A 25,731-nucleotide genomic window follows, 5' to 3' on the forward strand; every position below is an offset into this window, starting at 1 on the left:
AGTATTTTTTGGTTTGGAGTTATTCTCAACAAAGAAAAAAAAACCTTACTATTACTTGTGTCAGTGGCACAACCTTTTATGTAGTGATTTTTTTTCCTTAGAAAATTATTGAAATGGAGAAAATTGATGAGTGTAATTAGTTTTTGTATAAAACTATATTGTAGTCCTAACTGCATTTAGTACTCCATGTTGGCCCAACTGCTCACAACTTGCCCCCCACCCCCGCCCCCCTATGCCTTCTCTTCCTGCCTCTCTCTCATGCTTACAAAGGTTAGAACACCAAACACTGGTCAGGATGAATTCATCTATTCAGTTGTGCCCTCTAATATTAAATATATGTAGTTTAAAGGTTAAGGACCTACTTTACCTTTTTTCCTTGGCCTTAGGCGCCTAGGCTAATTTTAATAAATTTTGTGAATATAAAATTGCTTTTTACATATTTTACTTGTCTTAGAGATGCCTACAATTTTGTGATTAATAATACAATGATATCTGTTACACTTTTACTAATTTTGCTACCTGGTCTAAAGCACAACTGTAATTACTTTGTGCTGGTAGTTTTATTAAATTATAGTAATTAGTCTTGAATGATTCATGTGTATGGTAATTTATTTACCTGATGAAGTAGAAGATTAAGGTATCAAGATGGACACAACATGCTTTAATTTCTGAGAATCATTTAGCTCCATTGATGTAAGAACATTTCTGCTCCTATTAATTTAGTTTTTATTTGGGTAGTTTTTTTTTTTTTTATGAGTGGGATAGAGGCTAGAATTTAATGCATATTTATGTGTAGTCATCTGTGATTTGAATGTCACAAACTAATTTCCCTAGGAATACACAATGGATGTGTTCTTCAGACAGACGTGGATTGACAAAAGACTAAAATATGATGGCCCCATTGAAATTTTGAGATTGAACAATATGATGGTAACAAAAGTATGGACACCTGATACTTTCTTCAGGAATGGAAAGAAATCTGTTTCACATAATATGACAGCTCCAAACAAGCTTTTTAGAATTATGAGAAATGGCACTATTTTATACACAATGAGGTAGTCAATTTTTTCTTTTTCCTTCTTTTCTTTTTATGCTTTCTTCCATTCTTTCTTCCTTCTCTCTCTCCCTTCTTCTGTCCTTCCTTCCTTCTTTTCATCCTTCTCGTTTTAGGTGTCTAAAAAATCATTTTTAAAGTGAGAGTTAATTTTAATCGCATTTTTCCATCATAGACTCACCATAAGTGCGGAGTGTCCCATGAGATTGGTGGATTTCCCCATGGATGGTCATGCATGCCCTTTGAAATTTGGAAGTTGTAAGTTACAATAAAAGTATTGTTAGAATTTATTAATATCTAACGCAAGCTGATATTTATATATGTGCACAATTTCCCATAATCCATAAATCATTGTTCATGACAATAACAGTCCAAGATTTGACTTTTAGGAGACTCTATTTTACCTAATATATTTAAATAAAGAAGTAAAAACAGCCCCTTATCCAAAAACCAAAAATCAATTTGGACAGATAGCCCGGGTAAACTGACTCATAAATAATAGGTTGGTGGTCAGTGGTGAAATTAAGGACTTCTGAACTCCATGTGTTGGTGGTGTAACAAAGAAAGTACAAAGGATTTTGGTGGGGGGGGGAGAGGGAGTAATTTAACATCGTCTGTTACAAGCAGAATTCTTTATGGCAGATTTGAAAAAAGGTCAGAGAGGTTTCAGGTCTTCTTGAAATGACCAGGTTAAGATAATATCAGCAGCACTGTTAGAACCAAAGTGGCTGAAGCATGATGAAAGCATCATAAGAGATATGGTCTGATATGTAGACAGATCCAGATCATGTAGCATCTTATAGACCACATTAAGGATTAGATTCTATTGTAAATGCTACAGAAAGACTTTGGGAGGTTTTACTAGGGGATTTGGCATTCTTTAACATTTTACAATTTCATTTCAGCTTTTCTATGGAGAATGGATTGTAGGGAGACTAGAGTAGAAGCAGAGAAGAGTGGGAGGCTATTGCTTTAGTACCATCAAAGATGGCAGTGGCTTAGACAAGGACGGTACTAGAGGAGAAGCTATGAAGTAGATGATTTGCAAATATTTTGTGGAGGTGAAGGCAAGAAGGTGAAATGAATAGGTAGTAAAGAATATGGAATCCCTTCCCCCAAGCTCCCTTTACCTGAGATGGTGGAAAAATGAGATTGCTTCTTCTAATGTGTGCCTCAAATATTTGATTCACTCAGAATCTACCAAAAACAGGTGCTGGCTTTTATTATTGCTTTGGATTCTTAGTGCACTGATTGTGAAACTGTTGCCTGCTCTTACTATTGTGCGTAACTTAATGAGAACTGGCATTCACCATTCTTTGACAACCCCTAGTAATCACAGTGTTTGGTGAGCTAGGTTAAAGCTAGAGAGTCATTTACTCGCTGACCAGTGACTTAAAGAGAGAAAATTAAAAAGATACATAGACAGAAAGGACGATCTCACTGGGGCATAATTAAAATCCATTTGTACTGTAATAATTTAAATTCCCCTACAGATCGTTCTTATCTATGGGAAGTTCTTTCCCACCCATCCACCTCTGCTGCCCATCGAGACGCACTCTTCAGAGTGACTTGAACATAGTTGGCACTAGTCAGGGTTTGTACTAGATAAAGAAATCACTCCTTGGAAGTTGGTTTGTTGGGTTGGGAATTAGAAAGAGACCTTTTTTTATCGCTTTCACCCATTTTGCCCACGCCCCCACTTCCTGCCTCAAGTATTGAATCATTAAGAGGAAGGTTATTCCACCACGTTAGGATAGCCAAGAGAAGAATACCCAATTTATTTATTTTTTTTTAATTTTTTTAAATATTTATTTATTTTTGAGACAGAGAGAGACAGAGCATGAATGGGGGAGGGTCAGAGAGAGAGGGAGACACAGAATCTGAAACAGGCTCCAGGCTCTGAGCCATCAGCACAGAGCCTGACGCGGGGCTTGAACTCATGAACCGCGAGATCATGACCTGAGCCGAAGTCGGACGCTTAACCGACTGAGCCACCCAGGTGCCCCAAGAATACCCAATTTAAAATATCATGGGCAGGAACATAGCATTCAGGGTCTTTTAAATGTATGATGAAGCATGAATATACTTTAGGAGAGAAATGTTGACACATGACTCTATACTGCTAAATGACAACACAAGCCTCCTAGTTTGTTTTGAGAAGCTGTTTGTAAAAATAATCTCCTTAGGTATCAACTCTTGTAGAATTAAACTTTCACTGAGGACCTACTGTGCTGTAGTCACTTTAGGAAGGTTTGTGGAGGGAACCGATTCATCTTGGTTCTTTTGAACTTATTTGTGCGTGAGCCAAGCTATCTGTTGTGGGTAGACTGGTCAGCAAGCAGCTGGTTTCCATTTGAGTTGAACACCAAATAATAGGAAATGGGCTTAAATTGCCTCTGGGAGGGATTTGTTGAAGATGGAAAGGAAAATGTCCTGATTGTAAGAGTTTAAAGGTAGTGGAACTGGTTGTGTAATGATATTCCCTGGAGAGCTCCACAAACAGCAGAGCCAGTTGTCAGTGCCGAATTGTTCCCAGAAGGCACGGGGACTGCCCAGAGGCAGTGTGGAATAGGTGACCCCTGGAGAGCTCTCCCAACAGTAGGGTTTGTTTTTGTTTTTGTTGTTGTATTATTATAGGCGGCGTCTGGTACATTTCTAATTGACAGAGTTGCCGTAGGATGGAAGGAGTCAGTGTTGGTCAGGCCCTGGAAGTGAGTGAGAATGGAAAGAAGTACTTTTTGGGGGGAGGGGTATTATTTCCGCTTTTCAACTGCTTCTCCTATTAGTATGGAAACACATCCAAGTGCCTCTCCTCCGATTTTAATCTCTCCTCCAATTCTCGACATAAGAGCAAGAAACATGCTGAGTTGCAAGACTGTTTATTTAATCTCTACAGTTTTCTAAGTCTTAAACGTGTTTTAATAAATCACGATTATTGTTTACTTTTATTCCATCTTTCTTGAACATGTGTAATATTCTTAAATGTTGACCATCAGTGCTGATGGGAAAGGACCACTGACTTTAATCACATTCTGGGCTCTCATTCAGATGCATATCCGAAGAGTGAGATGATTTATACATGGACAAAAGGTCCTGAGAAATCAGTGGAAGTTCCAAAGGAGTCTTCCAGCTTAGTCCAATATGACTTGATTGGGCAAACTGTGTCGAGTGAAACTATCAAGTCCATTACGGGTGAGATGTTTAATAATTAAAATCAATATGCTACTTGGCATTCATTCTCGAGCCTGCAAGTGGGACTGAAAACAGATTCTGGGATTTGAGTCTTCTGAATCCTGGGCTTCAGAGTCTGAGAATAAGTCTACCGCTTCCTAAGTAACTTTCTTAATTGTTGCTTTCAGATGTAATATTAAAGTACTTATCAAGAGCCATTAGAAATCTTACAGTTTGTTTCCCTTATTAGCTTGTCTAAATGCCCATAAAATATACCTGAACTCAGGGATGTTAACTATGGTTCTATGTTATATGTTTCTCTTTGTATTTTTCTTTATATATATATATATATATATATATATATATATATATATATAACATTTAGAAATATAGCTGTTTCTGAAAACTAAGGCAGTATTTTCAAATGTGTGTGTGTTTCCATTTTTTTTCCTTCTGACTTCCCATAAAAGTTCGGTCTATATTCTGCTCTTAGAAAATGCTGAGATTGAATGGTAATTGCTTTTGCAGTACTGGACCTTTAAAATAGACAGCGCTGCAAGAATTTTTTAAAAGTTATAGCTTAATGCATTAAATGGCTTCATCACCGTATAGAACAATAATTGTGTTCAGGGTCATTTTCCCTATAGTTAGGAACTATATATTTCTCAGTTTGCTTGCTATGCACAACAGATAATTCTTTGTCTAAAATGCTCTTTTTAGGCTGAAATATGATTATGAAGTTACTGACTAATTGCCTGCATAACCAATAATACATTTTCCTCATGTTTTATTTCTAGGTGAATATATTGTTATGACAGTTTACTTCCACCTCAGACGGAAGATGGGTTACTTTATGATTCAGACATATATTCCGTGTATTATGACAGTGATTCTTTCTCAAGTTTCATTCTGGATAAACAAGGAATCAGTTCCAGCTAGGACTGTGTTTGGTAATTGAGATTCATTTTCTTGGGTATTTTTTGTTCACATTATATTTTGATCACGATTCATGGGAATAGCTCGTAGACATAATTTTTTTTTCTAAGAAAGTATTAAACAGTAATATATCAAGCTGTATGCAGAAAAGAATCACATAAGCTTTCCATTTTTCCCAGCCAAGACGAATAAGGCTTGAGGGGATATGGACAGTCTATCCCTTCCTTTGGGACCCCATCAGATTTCTCTTATTAAGACCCAGCAGATGAAGACCAAGTGTGAAACTGGATATGATTTCACTTTTGGTGACATTCTTGGGCTCCTACCTTAATGTTGTGTAATTGAATTAAAATCATATCTAGGTGTTAAAATGAAATGCACTGGGAACTTACAATAAAACAAATAAAAGTCATGGCTGAATAAATATGAAAGCCTTAGAAAAATTTGCCTTTTAATGAAGAGGAACAAAATGCAAGTGGTTTAAATGCATTGAGTTGGATGGTATTATACGCCTAGTTTATTAGCTTATTGTTATATTCTAGTTAAATCTTTTTTTTCTGAACACACCATATTTTCTTCTTTTCCTTTTTATAGTGGCTTTCTATATATCATATTCTAAGCTATATGAGGTCCAGAACACATCAGTTTTAAATTTTATAGCTCTTCATAAGTCTTCTACATATCAGTCATGCTTTTAAATAATATAATTAGTTATAATAGTATTTATGTAACTTAACAAATTTCTCTATTCTTTTTCTATCGATTGTGAGTAGCACAAGCATTCAGTAGCAGGATAAGAAAGAAAATGTTCCCAGTTGCTCTGGACTGGAGGTATAGTCCTCAAAAGAGATGTCAATCTCCCTTTGCTTTTTCTAGTTACTAGGATTGAAGCCACGGGAGACTATTCCTTATCATACAAGAGCTGAGGGGATGAATGCTGGTGAGAAGAAACTGGGGGAAGTAGGAGCTTCTCATCTCACTTCCCCATCCTTATAGAGAACTCATAAGGTGTCTTAGTGTCCTCAGTGCACGTGAATGTGAGGACATTTTCCATAGACACTGCACCCACCCTCCTTTAGTCTTAGGTTTACTCAAGAACCCTACTGGGGAAACCACTGCATAAGGTCAATCCTGGGGGCAGGGTATGACCCCAGGAGGGTAGTGAGCAGGTATCGTGGCACTGCCTTCTTCATAGAGTTGCAAAGGTTCAATTAAAGAATAAATCCATGTTGCAAGTGTTGAATAAATTTTACCTATTAAAAACGTATGTAAAAATGAAACAGAAAATAACAAATCTAAGCTTCGCACCATAACAGATTGGGGTTTGAAACTGGAATCTGGCACTTATTTTCTCCATCCATATACATATCCATGCTAATACATCTCTCTTTCATAGACTAGTGAGGATGTGGATTTATGTGCGGTCCTCATCACAGGGCATATGGTGCATTTAGTACATATTAGTTACTCTCTCTCATACTTCTCCGACAGAGAGGAGATTTATTTTGTTCCGACTTGATTTCCTTGATTTTTAGTTGCTTTCTCAAGAAAACATATATTGTTCTGTTGTGTAATGCCAGGCACTCTGCTAAGTCCTTTATGCTCATTATCTCATTTAGTGCCCATACCAATCTTGGGTGTTTCCATGTCATGTTGAGTCAGCCTGACTGGGCAGGAAGTACCTGCTGAGGCTGAGCATCAGACCAAAGTTCTTTAACTTTCCCTGGCACCAATAATATCAATATTTCAGGGACTATTTCATTGATAATAAAAGTAAAATCACTTATTTTTATCATCTTTTCTCTGTGGTCTTAAAGAACACCTAGAACAGAAAATACTGACCCATCATTTGTGCATCTGATGAAGGTATAATAGTATCTTAATACAGATTCTGCAGCCAAGGTTCTAACCACTAAGTCTGCCACTGATTTGCTGACAAACCATCAGTGAGTTGCTTCTGCTCTTTTCCTCATGTGTTACAACAGGATACATGGTTGTACCTACTTCACAGGGTTGCTATGAGGATTAAATAAATTAATTTGGATAAAGCACTTGAAAGAATGCCTATCACACAATGCATTTTATTTCAATGTTGATTATTATAAGTCTACCCTGTCACCTACCTCATTTGAGACCACCACTTGATACTATAATTAAAGCTTCTCTGTATTTTATGTTTATTGTGATTGTTTGATAAGCTTTGGGTGCTTTTTGGGTTCAACACAAACTGGTAGCCACTGTCTCACTTGTCCCCAAATAATGGAAATCGCCAGTGGTGCAGAGAAGGACAACATTGATTACAGCTGTAGCCACCCAACATTTCCTACAGATTTCTTGATAACGCAGACACTGTAAGGAAATTAAGTAGCATGTAGTAAGGATAAGATGTGCCATCTTGTGTAATCTTCACAATAGCTCAGCAAGGTAGGTGTTATTAATTTTTCATGGAGAAACAAAAGAACCCAGAGAAATCAAGAAACTTGTATAAAGTCACCTACTTATAAGTGATGGACCCAGGACAGTTTCTGTCTAACGTTGAGAACTCTGCCATTTCTACTCTGTCATTCTGTCTTCACAGGAAGTATGATGTGGGCACTTGTGGAGTATTCCAGAGCTACTGAGTGAGATTGTATGGATGTGTGCTGAAGATAATTTGTGGGTAGCTTTTTCCATTTGAACTGTGACATTTGCCTGTCTTGAGCTTATGTGCCGAGATGTTGGTTTTGATTGACCAGGGAAATTATGCACAATAATGAAGTCTTGAAATGTCTAAGATGTGTCAGAATGGTAGTTATTAAATTGTTCATTGAGGCACTGAGATGGTATTTTCCTAAGGAAGTTAAGTTTAAAGTGTTTGGGGGATCATTGGCAATCTATTTCATATGAGATTCAAGTAAAAAATTCATTCTGGATTAATATTTTTTCCCCTAATTTTCATTTCCCTCTTCATTCAGGGAGAGAATTTGCTGGGTCAGAGATATCACTAGAAATCATGCAAAAACAGACTCCCCCTTCAAAAAAATTAGTGTAACTATGAGAAGCAGAGTGTTCTACATTCTCTCCAAAGGCCTTCTATCTGCAAAGTTGCATGCCTTTAAGTCTTCTAATTATTCCAGTATAGTAAAATGTTAAACCAGAGTAAATGCCAGCTGGCATGTCTAAATCATTACTAGTTAATTTTCTTGGAGTGGCCGGCCAAAAATTTACTCTTGTGCACAGTCTTAGCCCACTCTTCCACGTCCTCTCCCAGCTCCCGGGCCAGCCAATATGGTACATATTCAGCATTATAAAAGCAGGTACTGGCATCAATACTTGAATGTGTCAAAAAAAAAAAAAATCCTGTGGTTGTTGAAGTGTTTTGAGGGTAGATGCCAGCAAAGCCATTTAGAGCAGATGCAATGTCTTCCTAGACGCAGAGGAAGCATGGCTTCTTATCCAAAGGGTTGGCTTCTGTTTGCAATTCTTTTAGTATTTATTGAACCAAATGCTCTGTCTAAAAACAGCTGTAATAAGCACATTCCTGTCATGCTAGTGCTTTCTTTAAATTTGATCACAAGGCAGACAGAACTTTTTAATGTCTAAAGAAAAGGATGGCAACTTCAAACACTTAGCCAATTGTTTATGCAGGCTACCTTTCCTAACTTTGCCAATAGTCAGGAAAGATGAACCATAGTATCATATACCCTTCAAGGGCTATTCTACAAACTTTAAAACTAAATTGACTCAAGTCAGTGCAAAAGGAATGGAAAGTGGCCACATATCCAGGATTTTTTGCATTTATGTCCCTAGCATAATTTAACATCTTCATGAAACTGGGGATTTACCCTCCTTAATGATCAGAAAGTAATTTTGGGGTTCATGGCTCAATAATTGCATTAATATCCTACTTACTTACATTAACAAAGGAATTTCTTTCTATGATAGCAGGAGAAGATGAAGACCATTGCTTGAGGTCTGAGGGAGAAATTGTTCTAGTACAAGAAACAAATGTTCAAAGCAACATGGGAAATCCCAAATTGCTTATAGTTGGGTTTGAGTTTTCCTTTTTTTTTTTTTTTAATTTTTTTTTCAACGTTTTTATTTATTTTTGGTACAGAGAGAGACAGAGCATGAACGGGGGAGGGGCAGAGAGAGAGGGAGACACAGAATCGGAAACAGGCTCCAGGCTCTGAGCCATCAGCCCAGAGCCCGACGCGGGGCTCGAACTCACGGACCGCGAGATGGTGACCTAGCTGAAGTCAGCTGCTTAACCGACTGCGCCACCCAGGCGCCCCTGAGTTTTCCTTTTTTGTTATCACATGCTCTGTGGAATTTTCTGAGTTCTGAGTAGTATTCTTATTTAGGCTGCACTGTTCATGTTTTATTCCCAAGTGTTTTCAGCATAGTTTTTCAGCATAGTAGTTTTCAGCATAGTTTTCAGCATAGTAGGGGAAGTAAGGAAGTTGTAGAACATTTTTGAATTCTTAATAGACCATTAAACTTAAATTTTTATGAATAAGAAGAAAAACTTTGATTTATTTTCAAACTATGTAGCTAAAATTTTTAAAATTAATTTACATTTCATGGGCAGCATGGGAAAGCTGCCATTTTTTCTGAGATTCAAAATGGAGGCCTAAAAGTTCTAAGGTCTCTTTCTGAAATGAAGTCCAATAAATTCCCAATACTCCATTTTCTAGCTATTTTAATATCTCCTTATTTCACCAAGCATACATTTTAAAATCTGTTTTAGACAAATAAAACTCTGAAAAAATCACCATTATTTTTTTAAAAGGGAAAACAACCAAATCCTCAAATTTCTTTCTCTGTTTATGGAATATTTTTAAAAGATCTATAGTTTATATACTGCAAGTAGCTTTAATTTTTTTGTGTTCTAAAATCGACAATTAAGAGGGGACTAGAGAAAAAAATGGGTTGGTGAGGAGGTGAAAAAATGAGTTTTTATTTCTTATGCATTCATCATGTATCCAGCACTATATGAGGTATGGTCTGTCCTGAAGAAATGTTAGACATTTATGCCCTCAAGGAGGCTACACTAAATCAAGTTGTGGAAACAGGCTTACATACATGGAATAATTAGGGAACAAGGAAGAATATAATTAAATGCTGAGTTGAGGAGACAATATAATTTCTCCCTAAGCTCAAATATTATTATTCCTTTACTGCATGGGGCTCACTTTTTCTTCAGTTTGACATGTATTATTTGGCTTTCAACTAAGGATTGACATGGGTTGGAATATATAGTTTAGGTGTCTCCATCATCATCATCATCATTATCATTATCATCATCATCATCATCATCATCATCACTATTTTCCTCCTCCTCATCCCCCGACATCTGGGTGTGTCAATTCATGAGCTATCCTGAGCATTATATAGAATGAGTTTAAATGGATATAGTAAATTCTCACAGAAATTTCCAAGCTTAACTAGATAACATAGATTATCATAACAGATAGACAAAATGCAGAAAGAGTCAACTATTAACATCTTTAAATAATGCATTTCTCTATAGTTCTCGTGGCAAGTGGAATTTTTATACTGAGAATGGGGACTAACCTTTTTTTTAGGTTGAGGAGAAGGCTTCCCTGGAAATGATATGCTTTGGAAGCCTGTTGATGAAAGAGAAGTACTTCTATTCCTGTTGCAAAGATTTTTCTGCCTACCACGAACTGATGCATGGTAGATGTCCAATATTCAAAACAAAATTATTCTAGAAATCAATTTTTTCAGAAATCTACATGTACTGCCTTTTATAAATTAAGCTCTTTCACAACTAGATTATTATTATTTTATTATTATCTTAATTCAATAGGTAATATTCACTTAAAGATTATAAATATCTATAATTCATGCTTTTTCTGGTAATGATTCTCAATAGCAATGGGCCATACCTATCCCAGAAATTTTGATGGTCCAAATTACAATGCTATCAACTTCTCACTTCTGGTTGAGAATAAGCACTTCAATAAGTCACACATCCTGTTAGATGGATGTGTTGACTTTCTCAGGTATGTTGGCTCAGATACTAATACCAATCCAATATATGACAGGTGCCTTATATATTTGTAATCTTTATAGCAAACCCAATAGGTAAGTATCAAATGAAGCCCAGTGAGTTTTCCTTACTTAATCCAGGTGGCACTGAGCCAATGATTAATATAGAGGCAGGATTTTAATTATATCAGTGTCTTACTCAAAAACCTGTGCTGGAGCGCCTGGGTGGCTTAGTTGTTTAACCATCCGACTTTGGCTCAGGTCATGATCTCACCGTTCGTAAGTTCAAGCCCCACATAGGGCTCTGTGCTGACAGCTCAGAGCCTGGAGCCTGCTTCAGATTCTGTGTCTCCCTCTCTCTGCCCCTTCCCTGCCCACGCTCTGTCTCTCAAAAAATAAACATTTAAAAAATTAACAAAAGAACCTGTGCTAATTACACTGAACCACTAGGATTCAAATTTTCCACTAAAGATGGTTTGGTTTGAGATATTGAAAAATTTGTAACCCCTACCCCACCAAATCCCTAGGTTTGTTGGTTTGTTGGTTTGTTTTCATAGAAGTAATGGTAAAGTATTTTGTCTCTTTGCTCTTTTGCTTTTGAAGGGATAACCACAGTCCTCACCATGACCACACTGAGCATCAGTGCCCGGCATTCTTTGCCCAAAGTGTCCTATGCTACTGCCATGGATTGGTTTATAGCAGTCTGCTTTGCTTTCGTATTTTCCGCACTTATTGAGTTTGCTGCTGTCAATTATTTTACCAATATTCAAATGGAAAAAGCCAAAAGGAAGTCATCAAAAGCCCCCCAGGAGATCCCAGCTGCTCCAGTGCTGAGAGAAAAGCATCCTGAAACACCTCTACAGGTATTTGACTTAATCTCCTTCAGTTTAAGATTTCAACTTTTTGGGCAGATTTGCATTGCCAGGGGAAAAACTGAGAATTTGAAAATCCCAATAACAATTTGTGAGTTATTTAAAGTCTGGAAAAGTATAAAAGGATAATTGTAAATTTCAACTTTAACACGGTGATTAATGGCCTAAAAATTAAACAGATTTGGACGAGCTAGATTTACGTGGAGCTAGTTGTTTGTAACTTGCTGCCAGAATTAAAAGATTTTTGACAGGGAAAATCTTAGGTATACTCTTAAGAGGAACCTATGGATATCTTTGAGTGGGTTGACAAAGCATTTTGGTAGAGTTCATTGAACAAAATAAAGCAGCAGTTCTTAACATGATCCCACATTAGCACTATCCCATGGGGCTGGATGGGGCCTGTGCCCTTGTATTAAACGAGAAAATAAAACCAATAAACAAAACACCCATAGTTGTAGTCGATGTACGCCAAAGACTGAGAATTCTTATCCAAAGGGAACAGACCTAAAAGGATGTAAAAACCTAAGAGCTACTGTAATTTACATTGAGCACATTAGTGATTCTGCAATAAAAAATTCAACCACAAGTAATGGTTTAAAACTCTTTTGCCCAAATCACAGTATATATAATGATCGACTTTATTGTGTGTAGATAATAACTTATTCCCTGTATTTGTTAAATCATTCATTAATTCCTTCATTTTCTAACTCCAACAAATACACATTCATTGACAACTACGTGACAGACTGTGTTTTGGTCTGAGAATCAACAGTGTAGGTAACCCCCCTCCTAAACAAATATCCTGCTCTATGGAGCTTACATTTAAGTATGTAGAATGAGGAGAGGGAGACAGATGGTTTAAAATCATCTGCATAAATAGGGGCACCTGGGTGGCTCAGTTGGTTAAGCATCAGACTTCCGCCTAGGTCACTATCTCTCTCAGTTCTCTTGCGGTCCATGAGTTCTAGCCCTGCCTCCGGGCTCTGTGCTGACAGCTCAGAGCCTAGAGCCTGCTTCGGATTCTGCCTCCCTCTCTCCCTGCCCTTCCCCCGCTCACTCTTTGTCCTTCTCTGTCTCTCAAAAATGAACAAATGTTAAAACTTTAAAAAACATGCTCATGTTAGATGCCGACAGTGCTGTGATAGTGCAGGAGCACCTAAGAGGAAGGAAGCACTGCCGCATTGTGAGAGGGCTGGGGTGCCATTCAGAATACAAGTGGTCGGGGGAAGTCTTCTGCGGGAAGTTGCGTGGGGGCAGGGGGGTGGCATGCAGGTGGTCGGGGAAGTCCTCCACGGACACGGCAGTAGAACAAATCAGGTTCCATGCTCGCTCTAGCAGGGATTAACTGGTGAAGTGTCAACAACCTATAGCTCCTACGAGCTCCAGGCACTGGTTCTCTAAGAATAATACGTGAGCACGTAGGAAAATTATTGCCCTTTCCATTAAGTCCATTTGAATTGACTCAATTTACATTTTCCTCTAGAGTAAACCGTTTCGAAAAATTTTCAAAATCATTAGAATGGATTTTGTACACTGTTTTCAGTTAAAAAAAAACTGATTATCTGCCGTTTTAGCCCTTTCCCATTACCCATGGGTAGATTTATGCCCTCTCTGACTTTTATTGTGATTTTAGTTGTTTTGCTCTCTTGTAGGCCTTGGTAGAAAAATTCTATTCACTATTTCTTTCAAAAAAAAGTTAAGTCTTGGATATTTGTTTATGTGTGTATGTATATGTTTATGTGTGTATGTATTCATTTATTTAACTGTTTCTGTGTTCTAATTGTTGATTCATGATTTATTTTATTTCCATCTTTTTGTAGGTTAATTGTGTTACTCTTTTCTAGTTTTTTGGTTAATTCTTAGTAATTTGTTTTCACTGTTTCTTTTAATAATAGTTTCCTTTATTGCAATGAGCTATATTGCATACACCCTTATCCATAGTTAATAACTTTTGATATATATTACCATAATTATTTGCAAAATATTCTACAATTACACAATTGTTTTTCTCTATGATATTTGGAAGATAAAATTTCCAAAGTGGAATTGGTTTATTTATTTAGCTCCACTGTCCATTTCTAGTTGTATCACATTGTGTTCAGAAATGTTACCTGTATAAATGTAAATGTTATCATACTTCCATTGTGTTCTGTATTATGTTAAAAACTTATAAATGTTTGATGGCAATTTGAAAGAAGTTGATTTTTAGTTATTAAATCAATTTTACTTAAAACATTATTATTTCATTTGTCTAACAAATCACCTCTTGTCTTCTTGATTTTTCAAATACCAAGAAAGACACAAAAAATTCTCCCACTAATATGAGCCTGTGTCAAATTTTTTTTTTGTGTTTTAACTTTTTTTGTTGTATACACTTTGATACCCTGATGTTCAACATGTAAAGATTCATATCTGCTCTATTTTCGTATCCGTATATATATTTAATTGTAAAATAACCTTTTTTTGGTCCCATATAATACCTTTTCCCTTGAATTCTATTTGGTCTGATTTTTATATTTTTTGAATTCTTTCTTAATATTAGCTTTTGTTATATATCTTTCTCACTAAATTTCTTAGTGTTTATTTTTTCATGTACTTTGGAAGCTATATGTATCTTTATATCACTAGTGGTTAATTTTAAGTATTGAAACAGGATATTTCTACTAATGATTTTCTAATAATGTTGAAAGCGTAAATCATTCTGACTCTCCCATGTAGCTGCTAACTTCCCCCAACCCCAGGATTGCTCAAGTCCAGAGATTCTGGATTTGGAGACATATTTTATATACATATTTTTTCTATTTGTGATGAGTTGGCATAGCTCTTTTCATTTTTGCAAAGTGAACTTGCCCTAGTGCTATAATAGAATGTTATCAACATTTAAAAGTACCACTTAATCAAAATCAAGTTATTTTGCAGAATTTCCAAAGGTAGGAAGAGAACCAATAATCTTCTATTTGTTCCCTTAAATATATCACTTGGTTGGAGTAGTTGCCATTGTCAGTAAATGCTTGGTTGAGCACATGCAATTGGCTAAGTCCACTCTGATTCAGGAACTCCTCTTGGCAGGCTGGGCCACAACCTGTGTGCAATGACATACCCAGAGTCAAGAATTCATAGTATTTAAAGGTTGGGAAGGAAATCTGGTCAAAATATGCATCGTAGGCTTCCAGTCCTCTACAATATGTGATTGTTTGTGTATGATAACCCATATCTCCACAGCAGTTTACTTGACGAATATCTGTGTTCCAAAGACAGTGATTAATGGGTTAGCCCATCCTCCTAACTCCAGATTGCTGCCAGAGCATAGCTGACGTTGCAGTGTCAGTTGTCATTGAATGGCTTTAGTATCAAGTTCAACTATGAAGGTTGAAAACACATTAAAATTGAGAGAAGGAGAGTGTGAGGAACAGAGAGAGAGAGAGAGAGAGAGAGGGAGAAGAAAATTTAGGAGGAGAAAGAATATCTTAAGAGTAACATTTTAAAATATGTTATTGGAAGGAAATATTCTAAAAATATATAAGGTTTGGAGTTTCAGTAGAAATTCTAATCAGACAGCTGAAATTTGCTTATTCAAATATGTATTCCAGCTTGTGTGACTGTTTACTTATTTGAATGAAGCTGCCTTTGTTTAAAATATGCTTAAACCCCTTATTTGGAATTGCCCTCAGAGACTACATGACATTTGGTAATTCTGTCTTTGGGTAAGGTCACTAGTGGTTTGATTCATTGTCACTATATGTGTCCTATGGCCAGTTAATGGCCTAGCAGAGGTGTATGGTGACCACTTCTATTCTTTGGGAATTGGAAAGCGTATGGTTTATGGAATATTCATGAAGCAAGGAGAAAAGGCCGATTGGCAGAATCCAAGGGCAGCTATGGGCAGCTTGAATATGTCTTTGGGCATCTCAAGAGGCAAAGCAGCTGTTATGCTTCTCTTACCTTAATTCTGCCTTTGATTCTGTCCTTCCAGTATTTGAGTTGATCTTCACTGTTGTGGTTGTACCCTTTCATATCCTCACTACTTCTTAGAGTATCTACTCTCTTACTGATGCAGGTGATTTGGATTAATAGGATGGTTTAGAGAATAACTATAAAAGGAGAAGATTTCTCAAAATCATATTTTAAAAACTCATTTGAAAATATATCCTGTAGTCCTTGTTCAGTTAGAAAGTATGCATTTATGAGTATATGTGGTATCTTGTGAAAAAAAATCCAATGATACAATGACTAAAATTACTTTGGCTTTTAAATTGTGTCAGGTACTATGTGATAGGCTTTACACGTGTTACTTAATTTCAAGATCATGATAACTATTTTAAAAATGAAGAAACTGAGGCTTGCAATTGTTAGGTGATGAAGTCAAGAAATGGTAAACCAATATTTAGATTAATTCAGCTGCATCTGAATGTAAAACTTGTTCTGTTTTATTAAAACTCTGTTTTGTACTATTTAATTTATGATATACTTATGAATAATAGTCATTAGAATGTATATATTATACACACACATAAAATGATCAGCCCAATAATCTTTTGTTCATATTTCTATGAATAAATAAAAATAGCAAAATATTCTGAATGCTTTTTACATGTCAGTGACAAGAACTTTTACAGACATTGTATACATAACTTAATTTAAAAAACTTACAAGATGTGTCCTGTTGTAATCCATGTTTTTACCAATAAGGAAATTGATGGAGATCAAGTGATCTTCCCCAAATCATTTATCTGGTAGGTTGCAGGGCTGGGCCAACAAAACCCATACTTTTAAGCCTAAAGCTTTAACGATGGATTAGAAATGTTGAGTGACAGAAATGGAGGATGAGATGGTGGTGGCATCACTCACTAGAACAGAGAAGAGCAGTGAACCACATTTTTTTTTTTAATTTTTTTTCAACGTTTATTTATTTTTGGGACAGAGAGAGACACAGCATGAACGGGGGAGGGGCAGAGAGAATGGGAGACACAGAATTGGAAACAGGCTCCAGGCTCTGAGCCACCAGCCCAGAGCCTGACGCGGGGCTCGAACTCACGGACCGCGAGATCGTGACCTGGCTGAAGTCGGACGCTTAACCGACTGCGCCACCCAGGCGCCCCAGCAGTGAACCACATTTAATGAAGAAGCTAAATTAGTTCAAGTTTAGATAGTGGCAATTCTGTAGCAGGGCATTGTCTCCCTTCACACAATAATGATTTCTGTTTTCAGACTGCAGCATACCTTTCCATTCCCATCTACTCAATTTCTTTGTCTGTTTCCTTTTCACCATAACTGTTCTTCATGGACTTTTCATAGATTCTTACAAGGATATTTTTAAAATATGTTTTTTAATTTATTTATTTTGAGAGAGCAAGAGTGAGGGAGGGAGGGGCAGAGAGAGAGAGGGAGAATCCCATGCAGGCTCTGTGCTGTCAGTGCAGCTCTGCTGGACTGATGGGGCTCGATCCCACGAGCCAGGAGATCTTGACCCGAGATGAGGCCAATACCCAGATGTTTAACTGACTGAGCCACCCAAGCGCCCCTTTTACACAGATATTTACAAAATTAAAGAGCTATTTGCTCTACTTAGAGCCTTTAATAAAAAGATGATATAAAAAATAAATAAAAAATTGAAGGTTCCTCTTGAATTCAGTAACTCAAGTGCACTCATGAGAATCTCCTTTTTTACTACCCACTGTTCAAAGTCAAACTCAAGCCATATTTCCCATGTATGTGTCTCATTCTGACTGAGCTCAGGAATCTCAAGGACATGGTCTCAAGGATCCACATTTACAAACTGGGGGTGATGAGAGAACCCACTGAAAAGGCTTATCATGAGGGTTTAATAATATCATACATGTAAAGTACATAGTGCAAGATTAATGCCCAGTAAATAATTGTGCGATTATTATTATCCTTTATTTCTTGAACCATCTTCAACATTTAAAATCTATATCACAACATTTATCACTTATAATACCCTAAAGTATTTTGCATTACTAAATTGTTTCATATGTGATTGCTGTATTTACCTAGTTTAGATGGCTAGCTCCTTAATAACATTGATTGTGGCTTTATTCTATTTTCTCACACAGCACAGTGCATGGTGTTTAGAAATTACAGTTTATTGACGGATTATAAGGAGTCAACTATAGGAATCAGACAATGGGAAATGTGGTGCCTCTGAAATTATGTATTTATCAACCATGTCCAAAAACATTTGTATTTTATGTAACGTTCTTTCTTGTCAGAGTAAATGTGAACATCAAACAGATGTTAGTAGTGAGCTAGAGCCTGGTCACTGTGAGCAGCTATAAACTGATATTCAGTCTTAGCATTCTGAGATGCACTTGTCACTTGAGATGCACAAGATCCACTTGTCAACAGTGGAACTTACCTAGTGGGCAGCAATAGAGACCTGAGGAGGACACTTTGAAAAAAAAATTAAACAAAACAAAAAGCTCAGTAAATCTACAAGTGCCACTGTGCATTAAGAGGAAAGCATTGGGGCGCCTGGGTGGCTCAGTCAGTTACACACCTGACTTCGGCTGAGGTCATGATCTCACGGTTTGTGGGTTTGAGCCCCGCGTCGGACTCTGCGCTGACAGCTCAGAGTCTGGAGCCTGCTTCAGATTATTATGTCTCCCTCTCTCTCTGCCCCTCCCCCACTTGCGCACGTGCTCTCTCTCTCTCTCTCTCTCTCTCTCTCTCAAAACTAAATAGAACATTTAAAAATTAAAAAAAGAGGAAAGCATTATTTGTTGTCTTTTGGTCAATTCAGTCATACCACTTACACACATGTCAATGACTGTTAGCAACATCAGTGTTAAATACAACGATTTCCTAGTGATTGGTAATACACAAGCATCATTTCATTGCAACAGGGTGTACAAACTAGGTCAGTTTCAGATTTTCGTTTTAATCGTTCTCGAAACTCCACTTGGAAATGCTATTCTTTAAATAGTTTAAGCTAACATGCAAGAAACTTTCATTTTTCCATTTGTCCATATTTCTTTCATTTCTTAACTTAGTTTAAAGTTCCCTTGGCAGTTTGCAAAAGGACATGAAGCACTGCTGTCAGTTCACTTGACATTTACGTATGTTTGTGACACTAGTTTAATGACATTCTTTAAATCATATATAAATTGTACCTCCCCAAGCCCATACCTTGTTTGGTACAGGATGTTCTGTAGTTAGTAATTCTTTTTAGGCAATGAGTCATTGCTTAATCGCACAATTACTAAACTGTATGATTTATGTCAAGAATAACAGAATTTTGTTTCATTCCCAGCCGTATTTTTTATCTTTTTGTATTATTACGTGTCTTGTGCAGCTTCATGAGAAATTGTCTTGTTGCTAATCCTTGAAAACAAGTCTAGTCATTTAACAAGCATTTACCAAACAACTGCTATGCACAGTCACCATGCAGGGCACGCAGGATTCAAAGGCAAAACCTAGGAGTGTTGTCTAGTGAAGGGGAGAGGCTGTTAGTCTTGTGAGTTAGTAGCATAGTTAGTATATAAAAGTGTTGTCTGAATCCTGGTTTTAGATTAATACAAGCAAACTTTTAGTAGTGGGAACTTACTCTCAAATCTTCGCTGCTACCTTAGATCTATCTGCTGAAATACCAATCTCTATATTCAGTTACATTTTGGGAACCTATTATATTTATGAACATATTTATGAAATACCTATTAAGTGTCAGTATGCTAGGAATACTGTACTCACTCCCTTCATAGATATGAGAATAGTATTGAAGGTCAACATTCAATGATTAATTTCAAATAATTAAATAACGATTAATGTACAAAATGCTGTGAAAGAGAAGCAGAGAGGGTAATAAGTTATCTCAGAGAGAATTAAGCTGAGACTTCACATTATTTTTTTGAAATGCAAAAAGTGGCAAGTTAAGGGACATCATTCAAAATGACAAATGGAGGAGAAACAATCAGTTTTAGTAGCTCATTGAAACCATAATGTGCATATTTTGGTGACTATTGATAATAATCACATGGGTAGAAAAATGCCAACATTAGCAGCATGATTAAAAATTTAGTCTGTTTATTTCTACAGAATGGGAAATGCCATAATTTTAATGCTGTATTAGGAAGGCTAGATACATTAGCTGTATTAGTGTTCAAGGAAAGAGTAAGGTGTCTTATAAACGTATAATACAGTGTAGGGTGTGTGTGTGTGTGTGTGTGTGTGTGTGTGTGTGTGTGTGTATGTGTGTGGTATAGATATAGATTAATAGTAAATCCATTTTTTTATTTTCATGTATTCTATGTTTACAAATATGGCAAAGGAAGAAGCTGTGAAGCATATTTATATATTACATGGAATTTGGGGAGGTAGCATGTCATTACTATGATGATCATCATTTTTTTATTGTCTACATCTACAATGTACTATATAGATGTGTACATATATGTATATATTTATATATATCCCATATATGTGTGTGTATATGTGTATAATGCATAGGGCTAGTTACTTTACATATGCTATCTCTAATTTCTACAATGAGCCCCAGGATGAATTGTCATGTTGTTATACACATAATTTTATGGTTGAGGAAAATAAGCCTTGGTGAAGTGTTTTTGGACACTTTCAGATGCATGGTGCTGCCTCTCAGTAGAGAAAACAAGGAGGCATAAAGGGATTTTGTCTCTACTCTCAGGTCTCCAATGGAGCTTTAATAACACAATGCAGTATTTGGGTTTGCACTTCTCTGTTAGATGAACGAGTTAGGCAAGGTAATATCTAAATTTCCTTCTAATTGAAAAATCTGTGCTACTACAGACTCATTCACTCTCTATAACCAATGCCAGCTTGCTTTATACTCTTCAACATGTGCTTACTTCAGTAAAAAATGATTAGAAGGAGGATGAGTCTTTTTGGGTTCACTGAGTCAGATGCAATTAAATATTCAAGTTATTTTATGCTCACCTATATAGCAAAAACCATACTATTCCAGTGGCAATAAAAGCATCAACGGATGTGACCAAGTGCCAGAGAGTATTTTAAGCATTTTACATATATTAACCCATATAATTGTCACAGCAGTCCTGTCTGATCTTCATCCTACCTGACAGATGAGGAAATTGAAGCGCTGAGAGGCCTGAGTGATTTGTTCAAAATCATACCGCTTGTAAGTAACCAGGCCAGGGTTTAAGCCCAGGTAGCCTGGCTCCAAAGGGTAGGTTTACAAGTGGGAATGAAGGCTGCAGTTACAACCCACCACCAGCACTACTGACCCTCTGCTCTGCCTACCGCCCCATACTCATGCCCCGCCCCATTTCCTGCTTTCCTGAGGGCTGTATTCATGTTCACATTGTTCAAAGGGTAAGCCCTACTTTGAAACTCTATCCCGATTATAACAAGCCCTATCCCTTAGCTAGTAGTTTAGGTTGCATAGAAGCCAAAATGACAGAAAAGTAGGCACCCTCTCCAAATGCCCAGGTTTGCATAAAATACATAAAAATTTTGTCAAGGCTAAAAATGACAAATTGATTTAGTGCAGTCATGTCGACAAACTATAGAGCAGTCCCTAGTTTTACCACTTTTTGACATTTTAAACAGTTAAAAACATTCAAAAGTATGACTGTTATTTTTTATTTGAAATAACCTGTCTTACACGTTTATATCTTCAATTAACAATGTTTACTTAGAATATATGTTCAGAAGAATCGTTCTAAAGGTTGTAGGGAAAATTTTAAAGGAGTTCAAAAGAGACCTTTTTGCCCTAAATGAATTAATACTATTTCAGGTGGCAGAGTATAGTGATGTAAATAATCAAGAGGAGCAAATATTCTGTAGGGATCAGGGCACGTTTTAAGAAGCATCCTGAACTTTGGGAGGGCATGGTGGGAGAACTCAGACTACCAGTGAGGTGTATTTTACTGGTGGCCAGCAGATGCAGGAGAATAGCAAGGAAATGAGCTAGCTCATTACTATAAATATCATTAGTTTTGTTTGTGATATTTATGGACTAGCCTAAGGATCATTCTGGAATTGCTGTATGATTAATAAACTATTCCTATATTCCTGGAATTTTTATGACTTCTCCATTTACTCCATTATTCCTCTAGCACATCTGGAACAAACTCGCTAAGTACCTAGCAAGTACTTGAGTAATACTTACTGGTTGATTTCATTCCTCATACAACTGAGACATGGGCTCAAGTGCCAGGGATAGCAATATATGAAGGAACCACATATTTCCATCAGTGACATTTTATTAAAAGGTTTTTAAATTTACTTTTTATTATTTTTAATGTTTATTTATTTTTGAGAGAGAGAGAAACAGAGCATGAGCAGGGTAGGGACAAAGAGAGGGAGACACAGAATCTGAAGCAGGCTCCAGGGTCTGAGCTGTCAGCACAGAGCCCAAAGCGGGCTTGAACTCACGAACCGTGAGATCATGAGCTGAGCCGATGTCGGACGCTCAACCGACTGAGCCACCCAGGTGCCCCTAGAAGTTTTTTTTTTAAAGGCATTTCAAATTTTTATTAATTTGGTGATCTTTTTCCATCTCTGTTAGTAATGTGAGTGAACCAGCCCTTCTTCAAGAGTGAAAAAAAATCAGCTTCAAAAATTACAGCTGCTTGAAACAAATTCCCTCAATGTTTAGCTACATTTTCCAGCAAATTCTTTTCCCTAAGCTACTATGTAAGATTATTCATTCCTTCTGGTTTATTTAGCTAAGCTGCCAATTTCCCTTTTGCTATTTTGAGGGACTAATTTCTCACAACATAATATACATAGCTAAATCTCTAGCTTTTCACTCAGCCTCAGATGTTTCAGAAGTTTCAAGAATTATCAGTTTGCGTATTACTTATTTCATTTCACTTAAATGAATTAGAGGATATTATGCGTAAAAATATCTTTGGTCAAAGATTATTATCTATTTTGGTCAATTTAAGGAGAGGGCACTTTCCACTCAGATATTATGGCAGGACATGGTTTTCTGTGTTCTAGGATTTCAGATTTCACAAGATTCTTCACCTGCCTAGCTTCATTGCCTGAATAACACATCTTATGCTTTCACAAAGCCTCTCTTATTAGTGACCCTCAGTTTTCATATTCCTTAGTTATTCTGCAAGATTCTCTTCTTTCTCCCTCTGTTTCTCTCTCTTGTACTTTGACTTCAATTTTTGTAACTCCAACATCTTCATATAGATGACTAGCATGGAGACTTATTTATTCTCTCCAGTCTCATGACTCCCAACCATGTAGTCCAGTGAATTTGGTTTCTCTCTCAAGCTCTTTCTCTGTCTCTCTTTTTTTTTTTTTTGGGGGGGGGGGCGGAATTTGGCTAAAACAAAATTTTAAGGGTACTTGGGTGGCTCAGTGCATTGAGCATCTGATTCTTAACTTTGGCTCTGGTCATGATCCCAAGGGTTCATGGGATGGAACCCCTCATTGGGGTCTGTGCTGAGCACGGAGCCTGCTTAAGATTCTCTTTCCTGACCCTCTCCCCTGCTCACATGCTCTCTTTCTCTCTAATATATAAAAAAACAAACCAAAACCTAAAAACTTAAAAAAAATTACTTTCACTTGTTTTTTTTGTTTGACTTATTGAAAACAGTTGTGGGGCACCTGGGTGGCTCAGTTGGTTAAGTGCCTGACTTTGGCTCAGGTCATGATCTCGCGATTCACGAGTTTAAGCCCCACATCAGGCTCAGTGCTGACAGCTTGGAGCCTGGAGCCTGCTTCAGAGAGTCTCTCTCTCTCTCTCTCTCTCTCTCTCTCTCTCTCTCTCTCTCTCTCTCCTTTCATTGATCATGGTCTCTCTTTCTCTCTTTTTCTCTCTCCCTCTCTGAAAAAATAAACGTTAAAAAAAAAAAAAAGAAAGATAACAGTTGTGGGCTCCAGAGTCAGAGAAAAGGCTGTCTTTAAGGGATTTAAGTAAAGAAATGGCCAGGGCACCTGGGTGGCTCAGTTGGTTAAGCGTCCAACTTCGGCTCGGGTCATGATCTCACAGTTTGTGAGTTTGAGTCCTGCATCAGGCTCTGTGCTGACAGCTTTCTCAGAGCCTGGAGCCCGCTCTGGATTGTGTCTCTCTTTCTCTCTGCCCCTCTCCTCCTCACACTCTGTCTCTGTCTCTCTCAAAAATAAATAAATATTAAAAAAAAAAAAGAAAGGAATGGGGGTGTGAGGATGTGTGTGTGGTTTAGTTTCTCTGTTAGAGCTCTCTATTTTTGCCTCCCTGAAAAGATTGTGTAAGCCTAATCAGTTTAATGGGGACATCAAGGGGTCCCTTGAAAGTGAAAAGTTGTACCATTAAAATAAAGGGAGGAGATATGAAGGAAGAAGGATCCCCATCACTTAGCACATGTGTACTTTCTCTTCAGCCGTATCATTGGCACTTGAGGATTAACATTTTCAAAGAGAACTTGGCAAAATGTGGTATGGACTCTGTATCCAAATAGTGGAATGTCAACTCTTCACATACAAAATGGGTATAGTATTGTTTTTGGTTTAATCAGCTACGTGCATATGTGAATATCTGGACAGAGTTTTTAAAAAGTCTTTAAGAATATGAACTTTTGGACCACTGTTTAGCACAGAGCCTGGCACCCAGTAAATGCTCATCTAATATTGGCTGACTGAGTCAATGGATAAAAGAATGAATGAATGCAATGTGGTCTCTGCAATGCATTAATAATAATAATAATGATAATAATAATAATAATAATGACAGGAAAGAGAAGTCCTAGATGATCACAATAATAGAGAAAAACCCCAAATACCCATTCCAGTATTGCTTTTTCACTTTTTGAGGCCCACACCAAGTTTGGAGATTACTGAAGGAAATCTGCATGTCTCATTTCTTGACCCCAAACACCTGGTTTCTGTGGAAGTCTCCCGTATGAAGCAACTATTATCCCTGCCTTTTTCATGGGCCATGCCTTTGACTCTTAGTCTTGTTTGGGTTACTCTGGCTACTGACATAGACAGGCCACTAGATGGGAAGTGAGAGTCCTGCTCAGCTATGCTGTTCAGACTATATGTGGAACGCAAGGAAACGTCCTCTGATTCTATGTGGGAGAAGGGTACAATCAATACCCTTCTGAGAGCTGGGTTTGAATGGAGAAGCTCTTAGAAAGGCATCCTGTTTGGAAGGTGAGAAAAGAAGGCATTATGGAGCTTCCAAGATGCTTCCACAGAAAGTAAGCAAGAGCTGGACAACCATACAGGAACTTGATAGTTATATTCTTAGGGCAGATCCACCACCAACGCATGAGGACTGGGGTGCTTGAGTGGCTCAGTTGGTTAAGCGTCTGACCTTTGGTTTCAGCTCAGGTCATGATCTCATGGTTTGTGCATTGCTGACAGAGCAAAGCCTGCTTGGGATTCTCTCTCTCTCCCTCTCTCTCTCTCTCTCTGCCCCCCACCTCTCTCTCTCTCTCTCTTTCTCAAAATAAATAAACTTAAAAAACAAAACAAAATATGGACAGCAGTGATGAATGGAGGGAGCATGGGCTGAGCACTTGACCTTCTTGGCTTTCCCTTCCATGACCAAATGGGCTTGCAATTTGTTTTGACAAAAGTCAGTTTGTATTAAGTTGAACCATATGAAAACACCATTTGCACTGGTTAAAAATGGTTTAAAAAGTCAAAAGCAGTCTTTTGAGGTGAAGATGAGGCCTATATCTGACTTAACAATTTCCTTTACCAACTTTTTCTTTTTGACAGCAAAATAGGTAATTAGAAATTATC

The 25,731-nt window shown here is 37.2% G+C and overlaps 1 protein-coding gene and 1 long non-coding RNA gene across 4 annotated transcripts in view; one reads left to right on the plus strand and one right to left on the minus strand.

Moving 5' to 3' along the window:
• Positions 1–25,731, plus strand: part of GABRA4 (gamma-aminobutyric acid type A receptor subunit alpha4) — a 67,502-nt gene that overhangs the window by 16,973 nt on the left and 24,798 nt on the right. Inside the window, exons 4-8 of the mRNA XM_045474177.1 lie at positions 835–1,055; positions 1,230–1,312; positions 4,103–4,246; positions 5,023–5,175; positions 11,759–12,018. Of these exons, the coding sequence (XP_045330133.1) occupies positions 835–1,055; positions 1,230–1,312; positions 4,103–4,246; positions 5,023–5,175; positions 11,759–12,018 (861 nt within the window). The remainder of the gene's footprint in view (positions 1–834; positions 1,056–1,229; positions 1,313–4,102; positions 4,247–5,022; positions 5,176–11,758; positions 12,019–25,731) is intronic.
• LOC123596036 overlaps positions 15,982–25,731 on the minus strand; it is a 49,831-nt gene continuing 40,081 nt past the window's right edge. For all 3 annotated transcript variants that reach the window (XR_006711493.1, XR_006711491.1, XR_006711494.1), the window contains 2 exons: positions 16,678–16,874; positions 15,982–16,118 (listed from right to left, as the gene is read on the minus strand). This is a non-coding gene — a long non-coding RNA (uncharacterized LOC123596036). The remainder of the gene's footprint in view (positions 16,119–16,677; positions 16,875–25,731) is intronic.

Source organism: Leopardus geoffroyi, chromosome B1 (assembly GCF_018350155.1).
Source record: "Leopardus geoffroyi isolate Oge1 chromosome B1, O.geoffroyi_Oge1_pat1.0, whole genome shotgun sequence".
Classification (NCBI taxonomy): Eukaryota; Metazoa; Chordata; class Mammalia; order Carnivora; family Felidae; genus Leopardus; species Leopardus geoffroyi.